Source organism: Clytia hemisphaerica, unplaced genomic scaffold (genome assembly GCF_902728285.1).
Source record: "Clytia hemisphaerica strain Z4C2 unplaced genomic scaffold, Clytia hemisphaerica genome assembly, whole genome shotgun sequence".
In the NCBI taxonomy this organism is placed as follows: domain Eukaryota; kingdom Metazoa; phylum Cnidaria; class Hydrozoa; order Leptothecata; family Clytiidae; genus Clytia; species Clytia hemisphaerica.
In genome coordinates, this window is record NW_027104599.1 from 50,461 (window position 1) to 64,076 (window position 13,616).

At 35.3% G+C, this 13,616-nt stretch overlaps 2 protein-coding genes across 2 annotated transcripts; both read left to right on the forward strand.

The window, feature by feature from the left end:
- Positions 1 to 361: 361 nt before the first annotated feature.
- LOC136824126 (axoneme-associated protein mst101(2)-like) lies at positions 362 to 3,724 on the forward strand. The gene is made up of 7 exons (XM_067080291.1): positions 362 to 474; positions 671 to 826; positions 1,046 to 1,183; positions 1,663 to 1,770; positions 1,952 to 2,107; positions 3,175 to 3,312; positions 3,515 to 3,724. Exons 1-7 carry the CDS (start codon positions 415 to 417, stop codon positions 3,611 to 3,613), a joined length of 855 nt encoding a protein of 284 aa, XP_066936392.1. The 5' UTR covers positions 362 to 414; the 3' UTR covers positions 3,614 to 3,724.
- An 8,241-nt stretch (positions 3,725 to 11,965) lies between these two features.
- Positions 11,966 to 13,616, forward strand: LOC136824121 (uncharacterized). The gene has a single exon (XM_067080286.1). The coding sequence runs from the start codon at positions 11,981 to 11,983 to the stop codon at positions 13,409 to 13,411; it is 1,431 nt and encodes a 476-aa protein (XP_066936387.1). The 5' UTR covers positions 11,966 to 11,980; the 3' UTR covers positions 13,412 to 13,616.

Here is a 13,616-nt window from a genome sequence, read left to right on the forward strand (position 1 = left end):
TAAAACATTGGAATATCAATTTGGTCCGTTATTTTTACCCCCACTAGCTGATAAAATCCCACAGGGTCTGTGAGAGGGGGATGTTTTGCTTTGATAAAAGTTGACAGATACTTCTGTCCAAATATACAATATGATACCGTTATTGAGACTGTGAAATTTAATAATTAAAAAAGTTGTTTTGTGACAACACTGGCTATACTACGTCCTCTAATCGAATCTAATTAATTAATTTTTGACAAGTGTTTACTCTTTCTTGTTGGTGTTGCCAAAATATCATAGGCTACTGTTCAAATAAACCATAAGGTGGTTCATTAATCCCGTCCACTGTACAACAGTATAAAAGGGCGTCGTTGGACCAAAAAGATCACTCATCATTTTGAAGAGAGAACAATCAGTGCGATTGCCTTTGCCAAAATGAAGTATTTTATCGCTGTTTTATACCTTGCTTACATTGCAACTGCTTCGGCAGATAAGGTATGTATTTTTTTCAATTTGTTGATGTTTTCAAGTGAAAAACCTGCTAGAAATATGAAAAGTATAGCTAGAAATTTGTAAACTGTAATCAGAATCCATTCTTCTTTATGTATTGTCTTAACAGCGATGCCTGATTTGTTCGTCGTTGCTCATATCTTTCAATATTCATAATTTATCCATAATATCTTTCCACTAGTGCACCGATGTTTACGACTCCTGTGTCAACGCCACCGGTAGCGACCCCATGTCACGATTCAAATGTGGAATGAAATATTTGAGATGTCGATTCAATGACATGAGAAGTGATGAAGAGATTGCTGATGAACTTTTTGACGGAGAAGACAAACCTGAAGTAGATTTTACCTCTTACTCTGTTGCTTTTAATAAAGTTTTAAGGTTTCCAGGACAAAAAAGCCTTATAGAATTCGTCCTTAGTGAATAAATCTTTATTAGTACTTGCTACTGCTACTGTTGAAAAAAGGTAAAATTAGGGCGGCGTCAAATACAAGCAATTTAGACTGGAATGGTATAAATCTTTTATTTCGATTTGTAAATTATCTTTTCATTATAGTGTAAAGTTGGGTTCGTCGATTGCATGAAAGCCGCTCAAAAAGCAGAAGACAAAATGGCAGCCAGAAAAATGTGCATCAAAAATAAATATGTTTGCGCCAAAGAAAATGCCAAGGAAAAATATGCCTGTCTTAAGAAGGTAATGAAGACAACCTACATTACCTAAATACGTAAAATCAACATCTAGTAAGCCTAAAAATCTTTGCAAACGTTATGTGTTAACTTGAGATAAAGATATTGAGTTTTCCTAACTTAAATTTTACTATGCTTAAATGTAGATTTTAAAAGTCAAATACCTCGTTGCAATTTTCTTTGAGACAATGAACAGTTTTACACGCCTGTCTCACAGCCCCGGTGGAACTTTTTCCCACAGTGGGGATAAAAATTTATATCGAATAATCCCAATGGGGATAGATATTCCATTGTTCCCGAGCTTAAAGCTAATTTTTCTATTGAATTTCGAATGGGGATGAAATCAAAGTCAATTTTCCAGTGGAGCTGAAATTGTATGGTATTTATTCCTCCAGGAACCAAATTTTGGGCAAATTTTTCAGTGGGGCTGGGGTCCCAGCGGGTCTGTGACACGGGTGTATTTTAAATTTTTTGATTTATGATCAGTGCAAAGATGTTGACGGAATGAAAGAAAAGATGAGATGCGCTGCTAAATGTTTCAAGAAAGAAGAAGAAGAAGAAGCCGCTGATGAACTTTTTGATGAAGGAGACAAAGTATGTTTTGAATATCTTACCAAACGAGTTTTATGTTTGAAACTATCAGCGGCAGAAGAATACGACCGATAAAGTAGACTGACTTTAATATTGTTAATACTTTTTCCAAATTGAGGTATCAGCTTTCTATCAAAGTTTGTTTTTCAATACTCATAATTTATCCCTGATATCTTTCCGGTAGTGCACCGATGTTTACAACTCATGTGTCAAAGCCACCGGTAGCGACCCCATGTCACGATTCAAATGTGGAATGAAATATTTGAGATGTCGATTCAATGACATGAGAAGTGATGAAGAAATTGCTGATGAACTTTTTGATGGAGAAGACAAGCCTGAAGTAGGACTCATTTTCGTAATTTGTGCCCTTTAGTAAAGATTTAAGGTTTCCAGGACAAAAAGACCTTATAGAAATCATCCCTAGTGAATAAATCTGCTTGCCTATTAGTGCAACGCATTTTTACATTTGATTCATTTTGAAACACAGTCGAGGATATAAATCTTTATTAGTACTTGCTACTGCTACTGTTGAAAAAAGGTAAAATTAGGGCGTCAAGTACATGCAATTTAGACTGGAATGGTATAACTTTTTGCCCCGCAGGGGCTTTTGTTCGGATTTGCTCGCCAGAAAAATATTCATGTTCAGATTCATGTTGTTTCTTCCGATTCTGAGCGGCCCGCCGCGGTTAAAAATGTTCGCGCGCACCTAATATTATATCTCTTTTGTTGCTACTTGGTACTTATTATAAGAATCAAATCAATAACTCTTGATTGAAAACCATATACCTTTCGGTAATTAGTTCTTACAAAGTAAACAAAGGATGGCAAAAAAATTGAGCATATTTATTTTTATTATAAGCATTTTCTTTATAAGAATCAAATCAATATCTCTTGATTGAAGGCAATATGCCTTTCGGTAATTAGTTCTTACAAAGTAAACAAAGTATGGCGAAAAAAATTAGCATATTTATTTTTATTATAAGCATCTACTTTATAAGAATCAAATCAATAACCCTTGATTGAAGGCAATATGCCTTCGGTAATTAGTTCTTACAAAGTAAACAAAGGATGGCGAAAAAGATGAGCATATTTATTTTTATTATAAGCATTTTCTTTATAAGAATCAAATCAATTTCAGAATTTTTGGCGTTTTCACTGTGATAACATGTGAGCGATAACTTCTCTTTTTGAGATGTGAGCGACCGTCTATCCCGTGTCATCTCAAAAGTAAATTTGAAACCAAGCTTTCTTCCTGCGACTTAAATTTTATCGATAAAACGAATTTAAAATCTACACATGCGATGCGTTATTTTGCTTAGGGATTTTCGAAAGGAAGCTCTGCGGGGCATTCTTAGCGACAGCTACTTGCTAGTTTATTTTGAGTTGTAAATGGTCTTTTCATTATAGTGTAAAGTTGGGTTCGTCGATTGCATGAAAGCCGCCAGAAATGCAGAAGACAAAATGGCAGCCTCAAAAGTGTGCTTCGAAAAGAAAGCTGCATGCATCAAGGACAAACTTCAACCAAAGATCGACTGCGTTAATAAAGTAAATCAATATTATTTTATTTACATCCCAAAAAAATAAACCGCCGTCCATTCTTAGATTTGTGCAAAATTAAGTATTTCTTGATCCTGTAAAATTATTCTTATTCTGTAGATCGAGATACAGTCTAAATCAATTGGTTCAATTTACAATTGGAAATTTTCCTTGTTTTTACATATTGATACTCTACTCTCTTTTATTTTAGTGCCGTGAAGAGCTTAAATCTTGCAGAGCTGATGGATCAAGCAGAATGCAATGTGGATACAAATTCTACAAGTGTGTCAAGCCATGCAAAGACGCATAAATCCCTTGCAAAACCTCTACAAAGATGAACAACTTTAGTTTTTTTATCGAAATTTTAAGTTTTTACCTTTGTAGATTCGTTTAACGGAAAAATATTTACTTCAACATAAAAAACTTGAGTTTTATTTTTAGTGATCTGATATTGACTGAAGATAAAATAGAAATGAATTGGTTTCTACTGTATAGTACTGCCCTAATAAAATCCGGCCTTAATCTAAATGGGCAAACTTGTTTTTAAGTAGTTGCTTCGAAGAAGATCAATTGTTAGAAAAGAAGTCTTAGAAGCAAGCGGTCAAAAACTATTCTGGCTCAAAACGTGAACGTAGATAATTCACCGAAATATGCGATAATAGGAAGAAGCCGTGAGTTCGAATCTCACTTCAGTCCTCAATTTAGCAGTTCTCTATCAAATTGAGGTCTATGCGCAGTATAAGATATAGTGTTGGCAAAAATGTCAAGAGCGATGAGCGACAAGCACAAAATTTGAAATTATGACTGTAGAACTGTTTTGTAGAACCAAAAATATTTTTCTGCCGTACCCGTACCAAAAATACTTTGTACTTTTCTTTTTTTTTTTTTTTGGGGGGGGGGGCTTTTGTGGAATTTGGACCTCGTCGATTTCAAATACAGTAACTCGATACTCAAGCATCGCTTTAACTCGAAAAGTTTTCTCCCCTTGGTCGTTCATTTATGGAGACTCTACTGTTGTAAAGGCTACAGCCCTTCAAATTAGGCTAAAATTGCCATAATACAAGAAAAATCTTCTTTTCGGAGGGCTGTAAACAGCTGTAAACTTCAAAGCTTTATAAAATATGTGGACTGCCAATTCTTTTCTTTACATCATATCGAACCAAAAAAAGATCACTCATCATTTTGAATAAAGACGAAGAAGTACTTTATCGCTGCCTTATGTCTCGCCTTTGTTGTAACTGCTTCTATGTTTTTCAGCTTTTAGATGTTTTCAGGGAGAAATTCGCTTAAAAGACTTTTTTGAAAACCTGATTTCTGAATATTATTGTGCATGTCTACTATGGCAAGTTTTAGTTTGCTCACAATTTAACCTTCACGTTTTCCCACTAATGCGTACCAACCAATCATATGCGAATGCCAACGTTCATTACTTTCAAACAATAACAACATCTAAAACTATTGTCCCTATATTTAAAAGTATATCCAAACATTTAGCAATATAGAAAGATGAGTCTTGCTGCCGATTTACTGTTAACCTCAGAAGCTTTTTTTTTTACAGTGTAACGTGAGATACCGTATTACTTCGAATAAACGCCCCGCCCTTCTTTTAAACGTCCTTTTTGCACTGAAATCCTGGTATAGAACTAAAACAAAGAGTAGATTTGCTCTAAATACTTGACGTTATACTCAAATAATTTAATAAACGCCCCCTTCTTTTAAACGCCCCCTCGAATAAACGCCCCTCCTAAAATCGAAAAAATTAAACAAACGCCCCAGGCGTTTATTCGAAGTAATACGGTACGTCAATTGCACAAAGCCAGCTCTGAGGAAGAAGACAAAAGGGCAGCTAGTATGTGTACCAAAAAATAATATTTCATGAACCAATAAAAAATTGCATACCTTTCAAAGGTAACGATAACTTATACACCCCTGTGTCACAGACTCCTTGGGGTCCATAACCGAAAGGAAAATTTGATCAAAATTTCTGGTCCCAATAGAGCAAATATCAATAGTGCATTGCTGTGGTGTACAGACCTGCAGCCGATCAGCTCCGTCGTCTGGCTTGGATGACATCGTGGTACAGCTCCCAAGCGGGAAAAACCCGAAATATGGTGCGAAAAACACCCTACAATTTCAGCCCCACTGAGAAATCATTTATGAATTCATCACCATTCCGTATTCAATGTAAAAAAATTGAACTCCAAAAAAACGTCAAATTTTTTTTTGGAAACAGACGCTTTTGTGGAACTCAAAATTTTCCTGCAGAATCTCGACGAAAAAATCAACAAATTTTCATTAAAATTCACTAATATTTCGGGTTTTTCCCGCTTGGGAGCTGTACCACGATGTCATCCAAGCCAGACGACGGAGCTGATCGGCTGCAGGTCTGTACACCACAGCAATGCACTATTGATATTTGCTCTATTGATCAAGATAAAGAACGGCTGACTGTTAAATGCAAGCGAAGCGTTCACTATAGATGTACAATGCTTCCAGCATACCAAATTCAACAATTTATTGACAAGTCCAAAAGTACCCACTACCGTTACACTTGCCAAAACTGCGTCGAAGTTAAACCAGCATCCCGCACCCTCATCCCAGCTAGACGACCCCAATCATCCCTCAAACTTGAACAGGAGGTTGAGAGCCTAAGAAGAGAGCTAGAAGCATGTAAGGGGATTCTGAAACAGAACGAGGTTGACAGAGTTACAATGGTATCTCAAGAGAAAGAGCTTACAACTCTAAAAGAAAAACTTAACAAAGATCCTGGTTTCCATACTATCGAGTATGTTGAACAAAAATTCGAAGAAAAACTCGAATCACTAAAACCATCCATTAAAGAAATGATCCAACAAACAATCAAATCAGAATGCAAATTAATTACAGAGAAAACATACGCATCTGTGACCTCTTCCAACGTCACCAATCTTGTCACCCCAAATCAAGAATCACTGAAGGAAGTCATTAAAGATGCATGGCGTGAGAAGGGTGCAGAAGAAGATGATAAAAGAAAGTGTGCACCAAATGTTATTGTTCATGGTCTGCCAGAAAAGAACGATGAAGAGGACAAAGCTTGGGCATCGGACTTCATCAAGGATACTCATGCACGAGCTGACATACAGCTTGTTAGAAGGTTGGGAGAATCAAAGGAAAATAAGAAGCGTCCCTTGTTAATCTCACTCAAAGACGGAACGGAAAAGTGGAGTGTTATTGGAAAATTGGCAAGTCTTAAAGGACTTCAAAACTACAAAGGAATCAGTGTCACTGAAGATCTGACACCCACACAAAGGAGAAAATATAAAAAACTATCAGATAAAGCAAAGAAACTAAACTCCGAAAAGCAATCTCAATCAGAAATTTATCGAGTAAGAGGAGATTCAAAAAACGGTTTCGAAGTAAAGAAGCTGAGAATCACAAAACAACAATAAAAACAAATCAAAACAAACAAGCACCGAATATCAACGAAAGAAAACCCACCATAAGAACAATTCCTGAATTAAGAATCCTATACACCAATGCAGATCAATTTACGCAAGTAAAGAAACGAGATATGAACCAGCAGAATACAAACCGATGAAAAGCCGCACTTAATTACAATTTGTGAAGTTAAACCAAAACATGGTAAAGTATGGACAATGCACGAATACGAAATGAAAGAATATAAAGTCGTTAGCTCCACTAATATTGATAACAAAAAAGGTCGAGGAATCGTCATACTGGCACACTCAACCATTGACCATCTTGTTGCTGACATCAAGAGTCCAGTTGATTTTGAAGAAACTTGTATTATTGAGATTCGTCTGGCAAAACAAGAAAAACTTGTGTTTGCATGTATATACAGAAGTCCTACGAAACAAGCTGACTCGGATAACAACAATTCTATGTTGAATAGTTTGCTGAAGACATTGAGTCAGGACAAAAGGTACTATCACAAATGTTTTGTTGGAGATTTCAACCTACCGACGATAAATTGGAAAAGCTGGACCTCACCCCACATTGAGGATAGTAAAGAAGAAAAATTCCTAGATGCACTACGCGATTCATTTCTTTACCAACATGTAAAAGAATCAACAAGATGTAGAGGAATGGACGTGCCGTGCCGTCTCTAGTAGACCTCATCCTAACCAGCGAATATAACCAAATCAATAACCTCAAATACCTCAGTCCACTAGGACTGGGTGACCACAGTGTACTCGTCTTTGACTTCAAATGTCGTCCCGAACAGAAGCCAAGTTGCCAGAAATATGCCTACAGTTCAGCTGATTTCCAGGAGATGCGATACTTTCTTGAGGCCGAAAAATGGACTCAAAATTTCATCGCAAAATCGAACGATAAGACCGTATGTGAGCTCTGGGAACATTTCAAAGGGGATCTTACCGATTTGAGAAACAGATTCGTGCCTTTAAAAGAGTTGGAAATTCTTATTGGAAGTATAAAGGAATTGTTCCGTTGGGAGAAGAAATCCGTAATGAAATCAGAACTAAGAAGCGACTGCATAGTGGGTCAATTCTTCAGACGCGGAAAAAGTCTTCAATAGAACACAATATGTCTCATCACGTAACTGAGTCAACAGCATGATCAGGCGAGTGCGTAGAAGTTATGAACGCAACATCATTAGATCAGCAAAGAATAACCCAAAGCGTTTCTGGTCACTTTAGAAATTAACTGAAATCAACTAGCCGCGTGACATCTCTACTGGAGTCCGAAGATGACAAGAAATCGGTAAATGCCTCAATTGCTTGAAAACGCATCATGTACATCATTATCTATGAGAATTATTTTTTAATTGTTCGATGCTGCATACATACAAGATGTTTTAGAACTATCTACTTTTGCAAATTATTGATTTTGTGTATTGTATTGTAGTAACAATTATATAAGTGACTACGGAGAGACGACTATTCAAACGCTGACGGAGAAAATCTTCTCTAGACTGTTTTGTTGTGGCTAAAAACGCTTTCGTTGGATGCAGTATTTGCAGCACAAAAATTGTCATTAAAAATGAAAAAATACGCCCTCAGAAAAATAACGAAAATATTTGTTTAGATATCTTTGATGATTTTGATGTTATAAAGTTTTGATTATTATTGAATGACTTTAACATGACAATAAGTTAATATGACAATAAGTTAATATGACAATAAGTTAATCCAAGACCATGCGAGCGAAGCGAGCAAGAAAACCTTACAGATTTACTAGTACGTCTTAGATTTTTAGAGTTTCCTTGTGCTTTAGACAATGATTTGCTTTTCAAGTTCACGTTGAAAATCTCGATTCACGAATTCACGGTGGAAAAATCTTATTTTCACGTTCACGCTGATATCTTGATTCACGTATTCACGCGCTAAAAAGGTCCAATTCACGTATTCACGTCAGGAAAAAGGCTCATTCACGTGTCACGCCAGCCCCTGGGGGAGGCCCCCTCCAAGGCATTTGAGATTGATCTAACTGACAAAAAAAATCCTCCCTGTAGACAGTAGCGGCCTGGCTTAATTTTCTTGGTGGTGCAAACTATGAGATTGGCGCCCCTGGTATTTTTGTCCTTATTTGCGCCCTCCATCCTAGTGAAAATACTAAACTGTAAGAGCAGTGACTGGTTGAAAGTAACGCCCCTAATCTTTGAAACGGAAATGTTATACCTGGTAAGTCGATTTAGTCTATATTTTTGCTTTCTAAAACTCTTATCAGAAAAATTACCAGATAATCTTTTGACTTTTGCGCCACTGGTCTTGCTTTACTCTCTATTAAAGATCAATGGCTGAAATAGGGCAAAAATTTCGAAGGTGTAAGAAAGGTCAAACAGGTCAAAAGATCTTCTAAAATGGAGAAAGTTAGTCAGTATAAGACCACGAAAACCACTGCGAGAATCAACAAGTTTTGATCTTTTTGGCAATCTCTCATTTTGGGGGTGAGCATATTCTCTTTAACCCCTGGTGGATACACAACACTTCTCTCACTTCTGATTCAATATTGATAGAAGTTTTGAAAAAATTCAAGAGAAAGGATGCATGAAGGTAAAATAAGGCGCCGCAGGCGAAAAAATTAACATTGTACTCATAGAAGGCGCTATAGACGTGCCGAAGGGCGCCAAATTGCCCAATTAAACATCAACAAAATTTTGGCGCCCCCTTAAAAAGCTCGTTTAGCGCCCCTCTCAGATCTTTCTGGGTGGTGCACTGCACACCCTGCACCCCCTGCCAGGCCTCCACTGGTGATATGGTGGTGTTCAAAAGCAACTCTTTGATTGTAAGATTTCTATCACTTTATTGGTGCATTTACTAACTACACAAACATGAAATACTATGCTAAAACAAATATAAACATCTTTAAATACACGTTTTTTTTTATAAGAATGTCAAAAATTTTCGAAGCCTTCGGCTGTTCTTAGTTTTTTGGATTTGAAGCCTTAAAAATGTTCTTAAAATGTTCTTATTTTCAGTATTTTTGGAGCATTTTGATGTAATTTCTTAAGAAATTGCATGTTTTTTTAGTCTCCAAAGCCTTAGTATGTTTTTAGAATGTTCTTAAATTTTTGGGCCTCGAAGCCTTATGTTCTTATATAGTTTGTTCTTATAAAAAAAACGTGTACTCTAAAAAGCATCACAAAAAATACCAACAAGCAGCAGCTGACAGCATGTTGAAAACTGAAAACCACCATATTTAAAAACGAGCAATGTTTACAAAAGCTTGATTACGTATACCTGGACTTGCGGAATCACAAAAAGTTAGATTTTATCTTAGCGAGTGAGTACATCTTTAAGATATTCGAGAATGTTCGAGAAGCTTCTAAAGCACTTTCGTGTGAAAATCTCTTTTCATGAGATATTTTTATTTAGATTTTTAACCATAAAAATGTTTAAATTTTCGTTTTTAATTGATATATTTAAAATCTACATTAAATTTTCTTTTTATTGATACCCATAACAATTTATGTTGAAAAAAGTTTAGAATTTCAAGTATATTGTCCAGAATATTTAAAATTTTCAGTTTTTTTGAAATTGCGTAACTATTTTTAAATTTCACAGCTCGAAATCTTGACAATGTCTTGAGCCATGATGTCATGATGTTTGCCACCCAGTTATTTTGCTTGAATAAGGTAACCTTAACTTGACATTTATCTCGACAAAAATGAGTCTATCGATCTTCCTGGTTTTTTGTCAACTATATAATCTTTAAAATTTGATAAGTGGCATATTGTTGGCGTCAGTTTTTTTTCATAAGTGAGAAAATTTGAATTCCACGATAATATCTCGTCGTGTATCTTGACAATGTTTTGATCAAATTTAATTTGAAAATTCATATCATATCTAGTTTTCATGCATATTATATTTTTTTGCCAGTTGATTTTGTCACCCTGATATTTGCTTGACTTAGTAAGACTAACTTCAACGTTGTTTAGGCAGAATTAATCCAGCGTAGGTACCAGATGTGAAAATATGCTACGGCACGCTTTGCTCTGAAGGTCGGGCATATTTTAACATCTGGAAGATTTGCATTATGGGATTTGACTTGACCGCGTTCAAAAATTTTGCGAGGAGCTTGGAAACGAGAACTAAAAAATATCATCAATGCTTTTTAAAAAGAGTCAGTGATAGAGAATCATAACATAAAGTCTGTCTATTATTTCGATTCAATTAAAGTGACATTTCCATGATTAATAGTTTAGTAATTACTGTTACATTAATAAGGTAATATTTGCTCTTCACCTTTGATTCTTTCTACAGTGATTAGATTGACACATGTGCGATAAAAATTTCTATTATTGGTCTTCAGAGGTTAATATATTCTTTGAAAACTAAACCTCTGATACTCAGGGTACCTACGGCTAACATTAGACGTGCACGACTACTGCTCATCGTCCCTTTTTTTTTAAAACGTAAGTACCAAGCTTAAGTATTGATATGAAACCGTACCCCTGTGGGCAAACTTTTTTTATTTATTATAATTCCAATGAAATGCAACAGAAAATTTTGCCAAAGTTTTGAAATTAGACCAGTAAAATCTCTCCATGCAACAATTTACTAAATTCGATAAGTATGCACTAAATTTGCATTGCTTGTTATTTCTCAACCAATGATTCAATCTTAAAAAGTTTAGTATCGTCGGGAAGGTAGGAAGGAGCTCATTAATTCACTATTAGTTTTTCCCGTGAAATTTGAAAAGAACATGAAGAAAAATACAGAAGAACAAATTAAACTTTTTGGTAACCTTTTAATTGATCATCCATCAGAATTTGAAAGACCCCACCCTTTTAGACGTTTTTAGATTTTTAATGAAGAAATTTTCAAGGAAAATGTGCTGAAACTCTCAAAATTAGCACAGTGTTCGCCAAAAATACATCGATATGAAATCATAGAGCTATTATTGTAACCTTACTTTGAGAAAATTATTTTTGTATCGCGTTTGAACAAGAACTTTTTGCATGATATGTTTATTTCAATCAGGATAACATTCTCACTTCTGTTCTTATAAATTTACATTTTGGATTTTTTTTTGCTTCCAATAATAGGTCAATCAAAGAAAACCTATTTGAATTAAATCATAAAAGACTTTAACAATCACTTAGGCAATTATCGAGTCGTTTACTCTCCAGCTTTGTTAATCAAAAGACACTTTAAGCTCACAAAATACCTTAATGCCTTTCTTTATCTCATTGAAGGACAAAACGTAGCACAACATGGTTGCAGTTGATTTTAACTACAAAGAGTGGCTCAAAAAGCGAAAAACAACAACAAAAGTTTTTGTCTTTGTTCAATTTGCACTAGGGCTCGAATATTCGATGACTTTTACAACATTGTACTTGTACTTAAAGGACGTTTTACACGTCACAAACAACCTTAATGCTTTTTATAGCAGTATCTGTGGAATATATGTTTCAGCACAGATTGTTGCATCGTTGGTTTTATGCCATTTGTTTGATAAATATAGAACATTGAAACTTTTCTTTATTCTCGTTACATTTATAACATTTGTTGGAAATGTTTTGTACGCAATCCCATACTCGCCGTATCTCTTGTTAGCCGGACGTTTCCTTTCCGGAGCTGGAGGCTGCCTGAGACCAATTATATTATCTGAATTGACCAGGGTATATCCTAGTGATGAAATTATGGCACAAATGACGGCGATGACTGTCAGTTATGGTATTGGTATCACACTTGGTCCGGCGATTAATTTTGCTTTTGTGAAAGCAAGATTTACACTACTTGGTATACCGATCAGCTATGCTAATGGAGCTGGATTAGCGTTATCAATCGTATTCCTAGTAGCGTTTGCTTTGTCTCTCTTTTTTGTAAGTGATCTATCAAAAGAATTTGACTTAAAGGAGGAAATACAAAAGATAGATGTTGACAAACTACCATTAGATAGTTTATGTGGTGCAAATAAAAAAGTTTCATCCGAAATATTCTCTGAAAGAAACAATTGCGATAACGAATCTTTGTTGGGTGAAGACCCTTCCGAGAATGGAACAGAAGTGAACCAATTAGGAATAATGGAGACTCTTATAAAGCTGTTCTCTTCAATCGACATCGTTCTCATTTTTGTTTTCGCATTTTTCGCTTACATCACAATACTATTGCAAGATCTATGGATATCTATGACAGTCATCAAGTTATTACATTGGACAGTTCTGGAAATCAATCTCATTTTCATTCTCAATGGCATCATTATAACTTCAATTTGCTTGTTCTTGGTATTCAAACCGCCATCGAAAAATCAGTTGGTCAATATTGGGATCGCGAGTTTTGTAGCAACATGCTACACGTTTGGAATTTTTTTGTATTTCCGTTTGGTTAACAACATAGAATGGATCAATATTGCATTATGGGTTATCTATCCTTTTATGATGTCTACTATTGTTTTTGTTGATGAGTTATTCACGATGAGTGTTTTGGCCCAAATGGTTCCATCCAAGATTCAAGCATTTTCTGAAAGCGTTCGTTTGATGTTCTCCAGATTAGGAGCAACCCTTGGTTTGTTCACTGCAGCATTCGCTTTCGAATATATTTTATATGTTTGTCCATCATTCATGGCTATTTCTTTGGTATTGATGCTGTTCTTGATTTGGAGAAAGGAACACTTTCAAAACCCAAGAATGATGATTTCGTAAAAGGAAAATATTTGCAGGGAAGTAGAAGAAAAAGACAATATATCTAAACAATCTATTGTATCGAGCCTTGTAGCAAACTTGGTGAAGTCCATTTCACTGAAAACCTGAAATTTCGGAACTTTAATTGAATAAACAACACAGAAATAACAATGCTTTATTTTTAGATCTTGACATTGCAATTAAGTACAAACAATTTAATTTAATT

Bases quoted from the DNA above. Each gene is read 5' to 3' on its own strand.
- LOC136824126 (XM_067080291.1), top strand. From the start codon at position 415: ATGAAGTATTTTATCGCTGTTTTATACCTTGCTTACATTGCAACTGCT. The intron at 475-670 runs GTATGTATTTTT...TCTTTCCACTAG, and splicing joins CAACTGCTTCGGCAGATAAG to TGCACCGATGTTTACGACTC. The intron at 827-1,045 runs GTAGATTTTACC...TTTTCATTATAG, and splicing joins ACGGAGAAGACAAACCTGAA to TGTAAAGTTGGGTTCGTCGA.
- LOC136824121 (XM_067080286.1), top strand. From the start codon at position 11,981: ATGGTTGCAGTTGATTTTAACTACAAAGAGTGGCTCAAAAAGCGAAAA.